The sequence below is a fragment of the Erythranthe guttata genome, chromosome 1, assembly GCF_056151865.1.
Source record: "Erythranthe guttata isolate IM_541 chromosome 1, IM_541, whole genome shotgun sequence".
Lineage (NCBI taxonomy): Eukaryota > Viridiplantae > Streptophyta > Magnoliopsida > Lamiales > Phrymaceae > Erythranthe > Erythranthe guttata.
In genome coordinates, this window is record NC_142533.1 from 1,240,923 (window position 1) to 1,260,000 (window position 19,078).

At 38.8% G+C, this 19,078-nt stretch overlaps 5 protein-coding genes across 9 annotated transcripts in view; 3 read left to right on the forward strand and 2 right to left on the reverse strand.

Moving 5' to 3' along the window:
* Positions 1-1,653: 1,653 nt before the first annotated feature.
* LOC105975289 (DUF581 family protein, putative (DUF581)) lies at positions 1,654-4,467 on the forward strand. Its single transcript, XM_013000471.2, has 3 exons — positions 1,654-1,939; positions 2,740-3,798; positions 3,908-4,467. Exons 2-3 carry the CDS (start codon positions 2,789-2,791, stop codon positions 4,056-4,058), a joined length of 1,161 nt encoding a protein of 386 aa, XP_012855925.2. The 5' UTR covers positions 1,654-1,939; positions 2,740-2,788; the 3' UTR covers positions 4,059-4,467.
* A 400-nt stretch (positions 4,468-4,867) lies between these two features.
* On the reverse strand, positions 4,868-9,769 carry LOC105975288 (uncharacterized). The gene is made up of 3 exons (XM_013000470.2): positions 9,243-9,769; positions 9,030-9,105; positions 4,868-8,651 (listed from the first exon to the last, which is right to left on the reverse strand). The coding sequence occupies exon 3, from the start codon at positions 8,593-8,595 to the stop codon at positions 4,993-4,995; it is 3,603 nt and encodes a 1,200-aa protein (XP_012855924.2). The 5' UTR covers positions 8,596-8,651; positions 9,030-9,105; positions 9,243-9,769; the 3' UTR covers positions 4,868-4,992.
* Positions 9,770-11,019: 1,250 nt separating this feature from the next.
* LOC105971953 (uncharacterized) lies at positions 11,020-17,141 on the reverse strand. 5 transcript variants are annotated; one of them, XM_088815361.1, is made up of 7 exons: positions 16,967-17,141; positions 16,408-16,698; positions 15,335-15,995; positions 14,614-14,813; positions 14,273-14,517; positions 13,123-13,816; positions 11,020-12,665 (listed from the first exon to the last, which is right to left on the reverse strand). In XM_088815361.1, the coding sequence occupies exons 2-6, from the start codon at positions 16,422-16,424 to the stop codon at positions 13,152-13,154; spliced, it is 1,788 nt and encodes a 595-aa protein (XP_088671487.1). In that variant the 5' UTR covers positions 16,425-16,698; positions 16,967-17,141; the 3' UTR covers positions 11,020-12,665; positions 13,123-13,151. The 5 variants fall into 5 exon arrangements, with proteins under 5 accessions (XP_088671487.1, XP_088671481.1, XP_088671483.1 ...); XM_088815355.1 differs by having other exon boundaries at positions 16,427-16,698; positions 16,967-17,119; XM_088815357.1 differs by having other exon boundaries at positions 11,020-12,668; positions 16,427-16,698; positions 16,967-17,119.
* Positions 11,300-12,796, forward strand: LOC105971958 (leucine-rich repeat extensin-like protein 4). Its single transcript, XM_012996892.2, has one exon. The coding sequence runs from the start codon at positions 11,300-11,302 to the stop codon at positions 12,590-12,592; it is 1,293 nt and encodes a 430-aa protein (XP_012852346.2). The 3' UTR covers positions 12,593-12,796.
* A 1,683-nt stretch (positions 17,142-18,824) lies between the features above and the next one.
* The window catches only part of MOT1 (molybdate transporter 1), a 1,451-nt gene continuing 1,197 nt past the window's right edge, over positions 18,825-19,078 (forward strand). The window contains exon 1 of the mRNA XM_088815379.1: positions 18,825-19,078. This exon is cut by the window's right edge and continues 1,197 nt beyond it. Within this exon, the coding sequence (XP_088671505.1) occupies positions 18,851-19,078 (228 nt within the window). The 5' untranslated portion in view covers positions 18,825-18,850.

The following is a 19,078-nucleotide window of genomic DNA, read 5'->3' on the forward strand; positions in this document are numbered from 1 at the left end:
TAGTAAATGAATTAGATAATTAGATTTTATTTTATTTTATTTGTTTATGATATATTTCATTGGATCGACCCAATGGGTCGACCCGTTACGGTTCGATCGAATTGGATAGTCTCATAAAAGCCCAATATCGCAGCCCATTTACAAGGAAACTTTAACCATTAATTTAATTACTTAAGGCCCATTAGGAACATTAGTCCATGATGGAGGAGCTCGATCGGTTACATATATTAGATTAAATTGGATCAGATAAGATAAGATTAAATTCTACTAATTAGAATAAAAATTAAAAATTAAAATCGGATCAAAATCGAAATTATAAAAATATATTGAGTCCAATTTTGAATTGAAATTTCTAATTCTTTTCATTCTAAATTACAATATTATAGATAACTAGACTTTATTCCAGTAAAGTCGAGCCGAGCCATCAACCTTCGGAATATTAAAAACAGTCATTTGGTTCAAACTTGACCCTGCTCACAATAATTCAAATAAAATTGGTGTAGTCATCGAATTTCGGGTAGGCGCGACTAAATTTCTAATCCTAATTGTAAATGTGAAAAGGGGGTGTTATATTACGAATAATTGATATCGACATAGATAAGTTTTAGTGCAAGTTCAATTTCGTATAATTGTAATTCAAAATTACATATATATCATTGTTACAATCTTTCGAAAACTTTTTTTTTTAATATAGTTCGAGTAATTATTAGTTGCCGAAAATAATAACTTTCGATTACCATTTCTAATATCACATTGATAGATTGATCCCGATTTTCAAGAAAGTTGTCATATAGTGTTTTTAATTAATTGTAAACGTGTAACGTACTATTTTACAATTAAAGCGACACAATCTCAACATAGATTTTTCAAAGTCGAATCCGTTGACTAATTTATGTTATCGAAATTATTTTTCTTACTATGTATCTATTATTCTTACAATCCATCAAAAGTTTTTTGGTATAGCACGAGTAATCACTAATTGCCGAAAATAATAAAATTTCGAATACGATTTATGACACCACATTAATATAGTTTGACTCCGAGTTTTGAGAAAGTTGTCGTATAGCGCTTTTAATTAATCGCAAACGTGTAACGCATTGTATTACAATTAAAGCGACACAATCCCAACATAGATTTTCTCAAAGCCGAATCCGATGATAAATATATGTTATCGAAATAATTGCTTTTTACTAGTATGTGATTACACGAGTATGAAAGAGATCGTGCAGAAATAATTCAGTTGCAAAATTAACCATGATAAATTTCGAATTCGATTCACATGTAATGATGAAAATGACCATTTTATCGAGAAAAAAAATAAGCCGTTAGTGAGATAAATCGTGTCATTTCATATATATATATATATATCTCTCCAATATATAACCATTAACAATAGCTTAATTAATCCTTAATCCCTATTAACAAAAGTTGTAAAAAAAAAATTTATTATCAAGATTTTATCTCTAAAATTTTCCTTAGAGTGGAAGTAAAAGAAAAGGAGAAGAGTATTTTCTTGAAATTGAATATGGTGAAGAAATACAGTTGGGTACATTGTTTTTAAATGTGGGCATGTATTTCCAGCTCTGAATACACACAGTAAAAGGTATGTCAATGTGTGTATATATATGAAACAAATACATAGCAAATAAAAACACAATGCCATGTGTAAATTTCACAGAGGGAGAGAGAAAGAGAGAAGAGAGAAAGAGTATATGAGAAGCTCAATGCTGCTCTGATTTTTATGCTAGTGAGAGAGAGAGAGAGAGAGAGGTGTACTGTGCAAGGTTCACACACACACAAAAACACACACACACACACACACACACACACATACAGAGATAAAGACAGGAGAGGGGTCTCCATTTCTTTATCATTGCATTTTGGTTAATTTCTTCATCTCACTCAAACCCACATTTGTTTTTCTGGAGTGAAGAACAAGGTGGGATTCTTTATCCCCCCCTTCATTTATTTATTTATTTCTGCATAAGAAAAAAAAAATCAAATCTTTTTTTTTTTTGGGACAAAGTTCGAATCTTTATTTAATAATTTGTTAATTCATCATCTGGGTTTGGTTGATTTTCTTAATTCTTGGACTGAATGCTGCATCTCTGAGTGCGATTATGAATAAAATTAGCAATTTTTTTATTCATGAGGGGTTTATCTTTATTTAAAAAAATTAATTTTTAATTTTTTTTAGGGTAGAGGATCTTGATCAGGAGGTCCTTATTTGCAAATGTTTCAAATGTATCAACTCCATTAATTTTTTGTCACAAGCATTTGTGTTTCTTTCCTTATTTGACTAATTATTACTGTTCTTGAGTGCAAAAGTTGACCCCTTTCACCTTTACTGGATCAATTAATTTATTTTGTTTTAATCCACGGCATTGTTCTTGTTTGATTCTTGAAAAGATCTGTTATCTGGGTTTTTTTTTTTTTTTTTTTTTAAAACCCTTGTTGTTTTTATATTCTATTTTATTTTCAAATCTTGAATCTTTGCCCATAATTAATTTCTAATCTGAAGGGAGATTGTTGAAAAAATTGTTTTTATTAATTGCCCACTGTAATTAATTGCATTTTGTTTTTGCCTTTTGTATACCTGTTGGATAATGTTTACTACTGTGCAATGCAGCTCATGGTTTTAAATTTTCTTGCTGTACTTTTCCCCTCATCTGATTCTGCATTCAATTAATTGGTAAAATGCACTAATTTCTAAAGGAATTCTCTTAATTTCGATTACAGGGTGTTGGGGTATTTTCGCGATTATTTAAAGGTCGGAGCTTTTGGAACAATGCTGAGGAAGAGAACAAGATCACACCAGAGAGATCAACACATGAACAATTCGATGCCTGATTCTGTATCGGAGTCTTATTTTCACTCCGATACTTCGACTCAAAAGCATAAAAATGATACCTTTACGAAGGCACCTGGCCTATTCGTCGGATTCAATCCCAAAAGTTCCGAATCCGATTCTGTTAGAAGTCCAACCTCTCCATTGGATTTTAGGATTTTTTCGGGTTTGGGCAATCCATTTAGGTGTCCTAAAACACAAAACGAAGGGTGCGTTAAGAGCTGGGGTTGTAGCAAAGTAGGCCTAAGCATTATAGATTCTCTCGATACCGAAACTAAGCAAGCTGGGGAATTCAATCGACCCTCTGAAAATAAAAACATTCTTTTCGGGCGACAAGTGAATATTCCTTGTCCGATTTTTTGTAGCCATGAGAAAACCAACTCACTGCCTAAAGACGTTGCTGCATTTTCGAAACGAGCCAATGTTCGAAAGGGCGATTCTAATGTTGTGTTTGAAATCGGAGAAGCCTCGTTTGAGCCCGAGTCAAATGGAGCTACCCGTGCTTGCTCGATGGATTCTTCCGGAAGGTACTTGAAGAATTTCGGAAATCGCAAATCAAGGTTCGGGTCGGGTAATTTGGTTCGTGAGAATGTGAATGTGAATGTGAATGTGATGAATCCGACGCCTTTAGAGTCTGGATTTATTATTCCGGCGAGCGAAATCGAGCTCTCTGAGGATTATACTTGCGTTATAACTCACGGCCCCAATCCGAAAGTTACCCATATTTACGGTGACTGCATTTTGGAACGCCACAAGGACGAAAATTTTGAGTTTTTCAAGAAAATTGACGATGGTCGTGGCTGCATTTTGGAACGCCAGAAGGAAGAAAAGATCGAGTTTTTCAAGAAAATTGAGGATGGTGGTGCTTCTAATCCGCTCGATGATGATTTCTTGAAATTCTGTTATTCTTGCCACAAGAATTTGGATGGTGAAGATATCTACATGTATAGGTTAGCCTCAATAAATTTATAATTCCTTCCTCAATTTATATATATATGCACTGCTTTTACGTTGGATTCTAATGCGTGGATCGCTATTGGTTGTTTGATGTCCGTGCAGGGGTGAGAAAGCATTTTGCAGTAGCAATTGCCGCTCGTTGGAGATTGAGAATGACGAAAAGACAGAGAAAGCCAACACCGATTCTTCGGAAATTTCCGACAGCTGCGAAGAATTTTCCGGAAGCAGCAGCTTATTCATTACCGCTGCTTAGGCAGAACAGTCTACCGCACTGTGGCCATGATTGATGAAACTAGTGGACCCCACACACCATGATTATCCGTCTCCGATTTCTACTAAGAGCTGGTTATGTATCTGTTTTGCGGCCTTGGACGGATCATCGAACGGACGTGCGATTTTGTGCTGATTTGGTGCTGTTTCATCTCTCATGGTTATAGTGGGGAGTAGTTTTATGGAATAAAAGTTTTTTTTTTTTTTTTTTTTTTTTAATTTAAATATACTCTGAACTTTATATATAGGATAGAGAGAGGTTTTATTGTGGTGATGTTGATAAAGGGTAGTAGCCCTTTTAGTGGCTCCCCAAAATTTTATCACCTATATTTCATTCTTCACCCCTCAAACTATATTTTTTAATCAATATAAAATGACTTTTTTTTTTATTACTATTTATTTTTATAAATATACATGCATATCTCATGACTTGTATTTGAATAGTATGTTAACTTTGAGTTGAATCTTATATATTCTTCTGGTTAGTTGTGGATTCGACTGTTTTCGTGTGTTTTCGCGCGCGCGTGTGTGCGCGTATTTTCTTGCCTTGCCTATGTTCTGTGGTTAATTACCACTTCATTGTTAGAAATGCAATTTCTGCTGTTAATTTAGGTGAATATTTCCATGCTCAGAGTGTGATTGAATTTTTATATGAAATTACCAACAAAATTTAAATCCAAAAATAGCTCAACAGAAGCTTCTAGTTCTAGAAGTATTTCAAAGTTGTACAACTTCCAGAAGCTTCTAGAGTATTCCAAAGTTGAAACAAGTACAACAATACCGAATAAAATATTCATCTGCTAAAATTATCCATCCATACCTAAAGATTCAAATTTCATGAAAAAAGGTTAAAACCCTTGTCACAACATTTCCAACATTATATATATCTACATGCAGATGTATATAAATATAAAATTTCAGTACATCCTGCCAGTACATGCTGCAGTACCACAATAACACTTTTTAACCTTAATATTCCCATTAGGGTCGCTAATCTGACCAACGGAGTAGTTGTAGTGATAGGTCAGCTCCTGCAACGGAGGAATATTCTCCATTGCGAAAAGCATCACATGCGGCATCTTTCTGTCATCGTGGTCGTGTATCACATTCTGCGCGTAAAGGTTAGGCGAACAGCTGTGGTTGATAAACCTCCCCACGTTTCCGTAATGTGCAGCATCAATCGTATATCCGCTTTCTTCACTGTGTTGTTCTTCGGGTTTGAGAGAGGGGCAGTCGCTGTAGTTTTGCCCAATGTCGAATAAATACTCGTCGCTCCCGACTCTCCGTTCGGCTTCCTTGTCTTCTAGAAGCTCCCCCACGTACTCGCATATGAAGCTTCCGGAAGGTATGGACGTTAGGGGCCTAACCCCCCACCCTCTAGATTCAGTCTTGAATATCTCGAGCCGGAATTTGATTCCACGTTGACCGACCCTATTATAGCAAGAAGGTGGGCATTTGCAGTGGGGCCCACACTCGTAAACGAGGGGTTTGGTTTCTACTAAAGCGCCATTACGATTGTAGGGGATTTCGCCTCCGTTTTTCACCGCACACCGGCATTTCCTCGAGTCGGAGCACCGGCCAATGCAGTCACAGCCAGCTGGCGGAATCGAACGGTGCCAATTGGGATACATCATCTTCGAAATGTAGTTGAAATTAGGTGGTTTGTCACTGTTGCAAGTATTCACAGCAGAAATTGCTAAGGCTTCTTTACTGCCCGAAATATCAGCCACGCACACGCCTGCCCGAATTTTGGACTTGCTAGACTTCTTCAGCTCTTTCCAAGCGAGCTCGGGCTGACCGGGGTTTCTCTTTAACTCGAACATGAAAACCTGCTTACCGTGGGGCCCAGTTTCTGTCCAATAATTCGTCACCGTGTAAAGCCCATCGTAAACATAGGTAGTGACTATCTTGGCTCTTTGATCTGCGAGGTCCACAACTTTCGTCTCCTTCCATCCACGAACAACACGAACTGGGGTCTGTGTTGTGATGCTGTTCTTCAGAGCAAGATTTCCTTTTTCGAGTTTTTGATCTTCTGGTTCTTTAGACTTTTGTTTAGCCTGCACAACGACATTTCCTCCTTGCCCAGAGTATATCAACGTATCGGCATTTTCCACGTCATCAGCATAAGAACCGGAGGAGACAATACTTACGGCCACAGGCACTCCGTTGTCGAGTTTTATAGAATCTATGCCAGCCTGGTAGAGGCGGTGGATGCCGACAAGTGCGAGCTCCACTCTGTACTGAAACTCGTCCCCCACTTCAACTCCAGGAACTTGTCCGAGAATTTGCCGTCCGGTGTTGACATCTCTTCCTTCGGCTATAACAATCTTCGCAGCGTGCAGATCGATTCTGATAAGTTTTTTCTCGGACTGCTTCGATTTTTTCCCTTCCTGTCCAGGCACTGTGTTTGCTTCTTCATGCTGTAGGCACTTTCTACAAATAGCATGAAACAGCCTGAGAGTTTCTCTCACTCTGTTGCGCGCATCGCCTTGGCCGGAACTTTTCCGACCAGAGGGAGGAGCAATGGGAGGCAAGTCAATTTCGAAATCTCGTGATTTGCGACTCGTGCTAGACTTTGAAGAGCCGGGACCCTCATCCACATCATCGGAAGTACGAACTTTGTGCTGCTTTTTTCTGAATGGCGATCCTGAGAATTTTACTTTCGGAGTGCTTTTCCTCGCAACAGCCTTGCCCTTCTGCCGCCAAGGCAAAATCTGCTTCTTTTTTCCATGACTTGATCCCGCATTCTCTTTCACAACACCACCAACAACCTCTCCATCCACTTCATCTGCTGCGCTGGCGACATTATGTGGAGGCATCATATCGTCACTTCCTCCAGGTGAATAGACAACAGTTTCGTTTTTGACAGGTCCAGCAGAATTATTGTCACTGTTGTCAGGCCATGGATTGAACATTGCAATAGGAGTAATTTGGAGAGGACGTTTCACACTACGGTCTTTCTCGTTCATGAAGGTTGATGAACCAGCACTTCCATCTACATCATGGGAATCAGGAGATGCAGTCTTCTTTGGAGATGGTCCACCTGAACCATCTGCCTTAAGATTACTATCTACAGCAACACCTTTAGACTTGTGTATCCGAGATTTTTTCGAATGTCTCACTTTTAGTCTCCTTGTTTTACCATCAGAATTATTTGTAGAAACTTTAGGATTCCTCCATGGACAATATGGTGCAGCCATCAGGCCATACACAACCTCCCTATGAACTTCATTTTCCATGCTGAAACCACTTTCTTCGCCATATGTGTCAGGTGACTTGGCGGCAATCTCTCTCCCCACTGGTCCTCCAGCATTGCTGATGGTGGTATCTTCTCCCGCCTTGGACGTGTCCCCTGGTCTAGGCACAGATTGCCTGGCTTCCTTTTTCTCAATAAGCTCTTCAGAATCCACGATCACACATTCCACAGTGGCCTCTGCTATAAGTTCCAGAGGCCCTCTTACAGCCCCACCGTTCAATGTCTCAGTTGTATCTTCTTTAACATGAATTTCCTGAACAGTATCCAAATATTCTTTAACCGTCTGTTTTTCTTCGTCAATTGGTAAAGTAACATTCCTCCCACAATGTGGAGGGAAGTCACGGATGGCAGATACTCTCCGCAGGCGATACTTATCCGTCGGCTTAACTGAAGGATCTTCATCATGTGAAGTATCAGGATATGATATGGGTTTTGCCTCCTCCACGACCGAGCTCGGGACCAAAGCCAAGCCTCCCACCTCATTCAAATCTTTCTGACATCCAGCATTGGACGAATCACTTTCCATGTTTATCGGTGTATCAACTCCAATCAATTCAGTTTCTGTTATCAATTCATCAAAATTCTTGGAGAAAACATCCATTACCGTTGTTTCCACATTTCCCACCAATGTGTTCAATGATTCAGTTCTCTCTTCTTCAATAGGATTATTTACTGCTTCATTCGGCAACTGAAAACCGAGCGGTCCAATTTCTATCATCAATTCGTCAAAGAAATTTGCACTAGCTGTCACCCTTTCCACTAATGCATCTAATGATTCAGTCATATCTACATCCACAGTACAGTTTATTTCTTCATTTGATTGACAATCCACCTTGATATTAGAGCTCTCGAAACCACTAGAATCAGCAAGATTTTGTACATCAGAATTTTCCATCTCATTAAGCTTTACAGGTTGGGGCATTTCGGCAGTCGTAAAACCATCAGCCTCTATCTTATCGGTCTCAGAATTTCCAACTGCTTCAGCCTCCGTTTGATCAGCTATTTCGGAAATTACAACGCCATTACCCACTGCAGCATCGTTCATTTGAGAATCTTTAACACCAACAGTCTCCGTAACCCCCACTACGCTACCACCATTTTCGTCAGGTTTCAAATTCGTTGGCACAGCATTGCTGCCACACAGAGGTGGAAAATCCCGGACTGCGGATACTCTCCGCGGCTTAAATTTGGGAAGATACCCATTCTCCAAAGGCCGCTTGTTAGAGACCACACCAGATAAGCTACCATTTGAAAATGAGACCATTATATGTTAAATCCCTCAAACGAACTCCACTAACCACGACGTTTGTCACTTAAAACCTGAAATATGAAGAGTAATTGTCAAAAAATAGAAGACTAAAATCAGAACAGACTTAAAACAAAAGTAAAAATTAATTTGCTAAAGTTCTAACTCATCATTTGAACAACTAATACATGTTCAACCAGACCCATCCATCAATATATAAAAGCAGCATCTAAGAAAACACATACATCCATAAAATGCCAAAAAAAATAAAAAAAATTAGAGTACCTTAAATTAGGGCACAAAAGGAAAAGGTAAAGTTAAGAAAACGGTGAAGATGCCACATCAAATTGCAAATAGCCCCGACAACAGCAATCCAGCAAACAAAAATCCGAAAAATCACAACGATAAATGCACAAATTCAAACATGCAGCCCTAAATACGTTCATATATACCTGACGAAACAGAAATTGCAGGCAATCTCTTCGAAGAAACGATACAGAATTTTGACGAGCCGGACGCCACAAAAAGCTGCATCGGAACAACGAAAATCGTTTTCACAAGTTATTTACCAAATTTACAGAATCGCACATATTTAAAAAAAAAAAAAAAAAAAAAAAAAAAACACAGCAGAGAAACACGAAAATTAAAGATGCTCGTTCATCTACCGAGATTCGTCACCGCGATTTCCGAGATCTGCAGTTCCACCTTCAACAAAGCTTAGATATGTATATAATTTGTATATGCGAATATATATATCTCTATGTCGATAACACGATATACACACAGTTGTGCGTGTTTCTGTGTGCGATTATATGTCAGTCGTCAGACGGAGGAATCGGATTGAGCGACGGAGTATATAAGCTGAAGCGAAGAAAATGTGTCTGACGGAAAAAGAAATCACCAGTGTCTTTTGTCCGTGGCCAGATAATTTACCGTTTTGCCCCTTCTTTTTTTCCGAAAATGTTTTTCAGCAGTGGGCAAAATAGTACAGTGCGTGGCGCCAAATGTGCAGCGCGTGGCGGACATGTTCCGGGTCTGGGTTGGATCCGGTTTCAATTCGGGTTTGGATCCAAACTCATATACTATCTCATTACACAAATAAATATTCACATAAGAGATCAATCTAATACAAAATGGAAATGATGGTTAATCTTTCCGACCAAACGAGGCCTTAATGGTCTCATGGGCTTACGATTGGCAGTTGATCGGAAATTCCATGGTCTATAAAAGGCAGGTCGTTGTTTCATTTACAAGTGGGCAAAAACGAGCACATAACTACTACGATGCATTAAAGTGTATTATAGGGTCATATGTACGTATGTGTGTGTCTATCTGTCGGGGCCTCTTGTTTGACGTGTGTCGTAAGACTTGCAATTTGGGCATTTATGGCCGACTGTGGTATTTTACTACCGAGTTGCTTCCACAATCGTTGCAATGAATTCAAACCGGTAATTACCATTAACAATCTGCAGTCTTCTTCAAGATGAAGTGATGAACTAACACATGGAGAGAGAGAGAGAGAGAGAGAGAGAGAGAGAGAGAGAGAGAGAGAGAGAGAGAGAGAGAGAGAGAGAGAGAGAGAGAGAGAGAGAGAGAGAGAGAGAGAGAGAGAGAGAGAGAGAGAGAGAGAGAGAGAGAGAGAGAGAGAGAGAGAGAGAGAGAGAAGCATCATCCTGCATTGTAGAGAGAGGATCTCGTGAAAATGTCGGTCGTTCATACGAAATTGTGGCGATCATATATATAAACAGAGAAACAAGAGTTGCCATTTTTATCACAGTGGAAGAAATTCTTGGAGCCCCCAATCTTGCAACAATAGTACCGAACGCATGAATAAATTTCAACGACAGTCAAACATCTTCGGATAATTTAGAGAAGCAAGTTGTCGATGAAACCAACTTAGAATGAGTAGCATACAACAAACTCAAGTCGAAACTTGCTTCTGATTACTCTATTACCAACCGAAGATTACCGAAAAAATATTGAAGTAGTCGTTACCACTTCATTTGGTACGGCATTGGTACCATACCGCAAATTGTTTGTACGGTAATGATATTGCATTCCTAATACCATGGTAATACCGTAGTGTACCATATACCTATAATTATAGTGTATTTTGTTATTATTTTTTATTTCTCGTATATTATATATCTATGTACACATTGGAATAAATTCTACTAAACGATATCATAGAATTAATTTGAATATTTAGCTCAACAAATATATAAACATTTTCAAATAATATAAATTTATATATTACGAAATTCAAAAAATTGACGATATTTATTTTTCAAACTTTAGCTTAACATAAGATAATGTTAAGAGTATCATGTATGATAATGGTTTGAAATTTCTCATTACCATACGTTACGATTGGTACACAGTAATGATCAAAATCTTCGGTATCCCTACCAATGCCACCCCTAACATAATATACCCAAAAAATTGAAAATAAAAATTTCAAAAATGAAATAAGTTAGTCAAATTTCCGCGGTAAAAGTTGCAAGAATAGAGCATAAACATCTGATCTAAAACAAACTCCCTCATAGAAAAAGTCAAGAAAGTTAGCTATACTTGAGCTCTTCACAACACCAAACTTTCACACACACACACACACACACTTCACTTAACAAAAACACACTCCCATTAATCAAATCTTGAAAAACTAAACCTCATTCCTCACTCCACAAACCCCCCCAAAAAAGAGTACAAACAAAATTACTCAATGAAGAAAGAAATGCACCACTCTCATGCCTCAAAAACCTTGTTGTTATCCACCACCTTCCTCCTCCTCCTCCTCAACACCGCCACCGCCGCCGACCAACCGCCACCCATCTCCTCCCACAGACACCTCCTGTCCTACAACGGAGACCCCCTAGCAGCGGACCCCGTCCTCGACTTCGAAAACCCACGCCTAAAAAGCGCCTACATCGCCCTCCAAGCATGGAAAGATTCCATCCTCTCCGACCCCAACAACATCACCGCCACCTGGACGGGCCCCGACGTGTGCAACTACACCGGAATATTCTGCTGGCAGGCCCCCGACAACCCGTGCGAACGCACAGTCGCCGGAATCGACATCAACGGCCGCGGCATGGCCGGACACATCCCCCACGAGGTGGGCCTCCTCTTCGACCTAACCCTATTCCACGCCAGCTCCAACCGCTTCTGTGGGACTCTCCCACAAAGCTTCACAAACTTGAAACTCCTATTCGAGCTCGACCTAAGCAACAATCGCTTCGTCGGGAAGTTTCCGGAACCTATCCTCCAATTGGCCAGCCTCAAGTACCTCGATATCCGTTTCAACGAATTCGAGGGTGAACTGCCCAGTCAACTCTTCGAGAGAAGCTTCGACGCTCTTTTTTTAAACGACAATTCTTTCTCTTCGAAACTACCCGAAACTTTCGGGAATTCGCCCGCTTCGGTTATTGTTATGGCGAATAACAAACTCGAAGGGTGTGTTCCTCCAAGTCTGGGCAATATGGTCAATTTAAACCAATTGGTGCTAGCGAACAACCAATTTTCGTCTTGTTTTCCAAGCGAAATCGGGAAATTGAAGAATTTAACGGTTCTTGATTTGAGCAATAATCAAATTGTGGGCCCGTTGCCTAATAGCATCGGGGATATGGAGAGCTTGGAGCAGCTGGGCATAGGGAATAACATGATGTCGGAGAATATCCCGGCGAGTATATGCCAACTCCCTAAACTGGCGGGGTTCGGGTTCGGTGGCAACTACTTCTCCGAGGAGTCTCCGGTGTGTCTGAACTTGCTGAAATTTGACGATAAAATGAATTGTTTTAGAGGGAGGCCGGAGCAAAGAACCACTTTGGAGTGTCAAAGGTTCTTGGCTCGAAAGATTAACTGCAGCAGTTTCGGTTGTCCGGCCTTTTCACCCCCAACCGCACCCCCCTCCGTTTCGTCACCCCCACCGGGGAGTCCTTATCCCCTGCCTGCACCTCCACCGTCAAACCCTACACCACCACCGTGCGCGTGCGTACAGCCACCTCCAACAAATTAAATGCAAGTTCAGAATTTTCCGGAACAAATTAAATGCTGCCACGCACCGGTTCTTCGGCTCCTTTTTTTTCCCCCTGCTTGACAAGTGAAATATGGCAGATTTTATTTAAGATGGTTGAAATGAAAAAAAGGTCACTCAATGTAAGAAAGGGAATCTTCCGAACTTTGTTATGAATAAAAAATTCTATGTTTTTTGCCTGCAAAATGAATCATATTTCAGGGTCGTTATCGTCTTTTATATGTGTAGCATCACTTTATATGTTCTAGCAAATGCTTATATGCCTCACTTAATATGCCAACTTATTCAACATGAGTCAAATTAATGGATGCTAGTATCTGCTAGAGTATCAAAATAATGATAACTATTAACAGGGTCATAATGGTAAATATGCAAACATAGAAGTAAACTTCGCTGAAAGAAGTATGTCACCAAATTTTATAAGAAAATTTTCAACAAGCTTCATAGTAATATTGCAGTAAGAAAACAACTTACCATAGGTTATAATAACTAAATAAAAACAATATACATACCTCCACACGAGAAAAAAACTCGGCAAAATTCATTTAAGGATCCTATAATTCTGCTGATCAATTGAAGACAATGGCTGCAGTAATCCACTATTCGACAAATCCTCCAAGCTTTTAATATCTTGTTCTAATCGTGTGATGTGCGAAATCGCATGTTCAAGAACAAGAGGATCTTCCGGAAGATTCTGGAGTAAATTAACCAATGTCTGCCTATACACTTGAGCAGACAACAAAGGCCTTGCTATCTGACGACTTCTGCAGAAAATAGCAACCTTAATTACGTGCTTGCACATGTTGCCGACCATTGACCAAGAACAATCACACAGAGCAAATTCTGAACCAGGGTTCCATATTGTGTAGGCCACGCTATTATCTGCTTGAGACACGACTTTTGCCAGCTGGAGGTTTTCCTCGTCCAATAAGACGTCAATGTCGGGGATGTGTGTGGCTTGATTCCATGGGTTGGTAATGCTGAACCTGTCTCTTAAATTTTCGAAATATCCCGTTTCGACTGTGTATTGCTCGAACCAATAGAATGAGTGGAATTGGGAGGTCAGTGCGTGTATCAGAAAGTCAACTCTTTGATCGGAATCTTGTGATAGAACCTTGGACTTCAGTCTTAGGTGGTAGGATTCGATTGAAGCAATAGTTTCTTGAGGTGCAACCGGGAGAGTTCTGACGCAGTTGACCCATAATTCTGTTGGACAAAATTTATCGTATTATTGAATATTTTACAAATATGTCGCAACTTGGGGTTGGAATCAGACTGATCGGATCGGAATTAGCATTTTTGGAAAAAATCCAATTTTTTTTTGGAAGTGAAAAACTAATTCCAATTATGTTCCGGAAAACTTCAGAAAAATCATAAATTACAATGTCAGAAATTGATACTATACGTGTAATTTTCGGAAATATTTTCAGAAATAAATCGGATAGGAAATTGGAATAAAATATGAATTTGTATTCCTTAACAAAAAAAAAAAAAAAGAAAAAGAAAAGGAAAAACCCGGGAAAAATCAGAATTCGGAATGTAAACTATTGTTCAAAAATCGGAAATATTTGAATAGGAATGGAATTTGGAAATCACGTTCCAATTTTCCACCCCTAGTCCCAACACATAACCACAATTCAACAAGCATGGGATGAATTTTACCTATTTTCGACAACCATTTACTTCTGAAGTATTCTATAAATGCATACTGGTCGACAAATATTTGCACAAACTCCTCAACAGCATCTGCAACACTCGAACCATTTCTCGTGCAGTACAAAATCCTTCCTAACTGCTTAAACATCTCTCTTTGCACATCGAAATTGTTGCAATATTTCAATAAACCTTTGAGCCAACCACGACGAACATGCCACAGGCATAACAGAACCCGACACTGGAAGGCCTCTCTGAGAGGACCAAACAACATAAATTACTAAAAGATATTTGCCTTTTAATTTACAATTATTTTGGGACCATATAAAGATCGAGATTTTAAGGTTTACCGAAGAATTGAAGCCTCGAAAGAGGGATCATCCACTAGAACTGCATTAGGTCTCCATCTTGTGTCCTTGCCTCGTATTCTTTCAACAAGAGACGGTATCCATTTGTGAATATTTTGACCAATGGAAGAGGAAGAAATGATCCAAGCAACTGGTATTGCATTTTGTGACGAGTCAAATGCGAGCAACGAGCACAACGTATGCTGTACAAGTCAAACGGAGAAGGAAAATAATCAAAACACAATTATGAAGTCCGTAGATAATTCCCAAAAATTTAACTATCAACTAATATGGAACCAAGTAGATGCAACTATGGCTTTATATTCTTAGGCCTCGTTGGTTGGTGCGATAGGCCATGATTAATTAAATAATTGGACCTTATTGGACATTTGGTTAGTCCAATAACTTTTCGAGTCGGCTCACAATTTTGGCAAAAGTGGCTCTAGTCTTGGCTAACTTTATCTTATGAACCAAACGAGACCTTATCATACAGTCTAGAGCTTATATTCTCCTTTGTAAATATATTTTCCAACAACCAACTCCACCTATCAATAAGGCCATACAACCCCAGAAAAACAAAGATACAAATGCTACAGCCACTTCTCAGAATTGCATGCTGATTAATAATGATTTCAGAAAAATATAAAAAAATATCATAGAGAAAGGAGAAAAAAAAAAGGAACTCAGAGCCAATAAAAAGAATACATAAGACCAAAAAAAAAACCTTAAATTTCTTAGACCCCGAAACCAGATGAGAAGCTATAAATCCACCATGCCCATATCGAAGCATCTGCTGCAGCTGCCAATCCGTCTGTACACCCAACACAAAACCCTCACAACCACAACTCTCCTGAAAGTAAAAAACGTGCTTATGATGCCTCTGCACCCACATTTTCACACTGCACCGATCATCCAAATGCAATTCATGAGGCGAGTTCCTTATCAGCCTCTCCATATTACGTACATCATTACGCGTCAGAAAATCATCCCTGCTGTGAGGCCCACCATGCCTCTGCACTTCCTCCATGTGGTGCTGGACAATAGCGTCCAATGATATTCCGACGTGGAGCAGTGACATGACCTTCTGCCGAAGCTCCTCAGATATTCGAGGAGCGTACATTGCTCTTGTACCCACGGATTCTTGGTCGAGGATGCCGTGGCATGGGGCCCCACTCTTGTCCACGTGGCTTCTCTGGTTGTAGATGATGAGAGCGAGTTGTGGGCGAGTGTACAAACGTTTGACTGTGAAATGACAAATACACCCCCGCATCATGTGCCTTCTTCCGGGCCTACTTCCCTTGCCCGAAGAGGGTTTGGTGCTCGTGTTTTCTCCAATTTGGGGTTCGATGTCTCTGTAGTCTTCTGGACCATAAGAGCACCAATACCTAAATATCAAGAATTTGATTTTTTTTCTTGTGATATATTCTTCTTCAACAACTTTTTCGATGAATTTAACAAACCCGTAATAACTAAAAAGGGCGCAGATTATAACGGGAAAATTCTAGTTCAAAGGGTCGTCTTCAAGAAAGCACGATCGAACATTATATACATACGAACTTACGAGGGGTGTGACATACAGTGTATACTCGAGATATCCATCAACTCGGTTTGTTTAGATTTCCTTCAATAAAATTTTCGATGTTTCTTGTTATACATTCCTTCAATACCTTTTTCGACGAACTTAACTAACTAGTAATCTAAAAGGCCATAAATTCACATGTGAAGTTATAGTTAAAAAGGGTCGTCTTCCAGAAAGCACGATCGAGCATTATAGATATGCAATAAATACGGACTTACGAGGGAGCGTGTGACATACAGTGTATACTCGAGATATCCGTCGACTCTTGGTTTGTTCAGACTTCCTTCGGGTCTTTTCCTTCTCGATTCTACACGGAAATTAGCTGGGCAATCTGCATTACTGGATTCGCCTTTCACGAAATCTTCGACTCTGGAAAACGGAATTAGGGCAATGTCATCACCACCTTGACGACCACCTTCAACTTTGACCCAATTTATATGAGCTGCAGAAAATTCAGTGTATGGAGGATCTTGAACTGGTAGGCTTAATATATCTTCCATCCTAGCCATCTAACACAACAGAAACACACACACACAAAAATACGAAAAGCGCAACTTAGCAAATTGTTGATAGCAACAACTTATTTCTGACTGAAGTGTGTGAAAGGCAGCACATTAATGAAAGCCAAACAGGGTTCATTTTGCTACTAAATTATTGATTGGACACTGAAATAAATAACACAATAGATATATAAGAGCACCAAATTTGAATTTAAAAAAAAAAAAAAAAAAAAAAAAAAAAAAAAAAAAAAAACCATAGAGGAGCGAAAATTTGTACCTTTGATTCATGACCCTTCATTTCTTCCCCACCTGCCAGACTAGAAATTATCTGCGATGAAAGTGCAGAATTCTAAAGCTTTATTTCTTCCTCGCAGTGCAAAAACGTTCAACTAAAAATTCTAGGGTTTGTGAAAAAAAATTAAAAAAAAAATTTGGAAAATGATGGAATTACAGAAGAATTCCAAATCAAAAGGGGAGGAAATAGGCGAGAAGAGAAGATGAATTTTGACAATTAAAAGTATTTGATGAAATAATCGAAAATGATTGGGCCTGTAATTTCAGATGATGAGCCCTTTCTTCATATAATGGAATGGATCTCTCATGTAATTGTTTTTAGATGGGCCACTAAATATAATCCATGATTAATATTTCATAATCTCTTATTTTTAAATTAATTATTTATTATTTTATTATAAGATATAATATCGCAAAATAATGCATATAGGCATATTCCTTTGACTTAAAAAAAAAGATAACATATATTATTGTAAATTTATATATAATTAATTCATGTCATAGGCTCAAACTGAAAGATTATTAAATATCTTATCTAAACTAAGTCTCGCAAATACGGTGATGTATTTAAGCAGCACTTATTCGACAAAGGTTACATCAAATAGATTTTTATTGCTGATCTGCATACATCATTATAGATACATGTGTGTTTGTATGTTTATGAATGATAAATATTATCGTATATAGGACAGCATAAACCTTGCAAGAATCAAATGTGCACAATTAGTCAATTAGTGTTTGCTTTGATCTAAAATTGAAGTCAAAGTCAACCCCTTTACCACCCCCACTCAAACCTTCACCAACTCACACCTTCAAAATGAATTAAAAATTAAAAAAAAATTGCTCTCACAGAGTTGACTTTTCAAATGTATATGATTAACTAGAGAGAGAGAGAGAGAGAGAGAGAGAGAGAGAGAGAGAGAGAGAGAGAGAGAGAGAGAGAGAGAGAGAGAGAGAGAGAGAGAGAAGCACATTAAATTTCAATTAGATTCCCAAAGAAAATAATAAGAGCATCTTATCATCTAATCATTGTCGATTGAAAACTATATTTGCACATTAACAAAATTAAGTGGGCAAATAAAAGAATATTAGAATAATTTGAGGGGCTGGAAATAAAAGATGGTAAAAGATGCCTTGGGCCAAATTGAGCGGCAAATATTTCTCTCTTTCTCGTAACGGCTCCTCGCCAATGGTAGGGTCGCCTTTTCTCTCAATGTTCGTCCTTATATTTTCAAGAAATTTCAATTTAGTCCCTAGTTCAACCCATTTTTTTAATTGGGTAAAAACCAAAAAACTATAACTAATTAATAAATAAGTAAACCTACATTTCATAAATAACTTCTCAAGAAAAAAAAAAAAAATAGGCCGAATTACGGCCACCCCTTGAGATATGAACAAATTACGAAAAACCCCTTCATATTGGGTAATTACAATCACCTCCCTCAACTATGAATCTTCTTACACGTCCATCCTTGTGGTGTCAAATTTAGTTGAATCTTCTAGATTATGTGGAATATTCTCTAATTTGTGCCCGTTTTTCGAGCTCCACGATTTGAAACAAGATGATCATAAGATATGTCTCTTGACTTGTAAATATCAGATTGTAGTGCATCAAAAGCTGCGTTTTTGCACAAAACGAGTACAAACTAGATAAAATTCCACGAACGTGTAAGAAGATTAATAGTTGAGGGGATGATTATAATTACCCCAACATGAGGGGATTTCACGTAATTTGATACTACCTCAGGGGTGGGGCCGTAATTTATCCAAAAATATATTATATATACCAAATAAAAAATAAATAAATAATTACGCTATAAATATGATGCAGCATATGTAACATTTCTTCCATTCGCTACTCACTAAAATGGAACCACCGGAAACCCATAACCCGGGCGGCGGAACGCCCCGCAACCCGCCGGAAACGGGTAATCGGAGCTCCATTCCCACTCCATCACACGTGGTACAGACGGTGAAGCAAAACCTAGTCTTCAGTTCAAAATGGGCGGAGCTGAACGGCGCCATGGGAGACTTGGGCACATACATACCCATAGTTCTCGCCCTAACTCTAGCCAAAAACCTCGATCTCGGCACG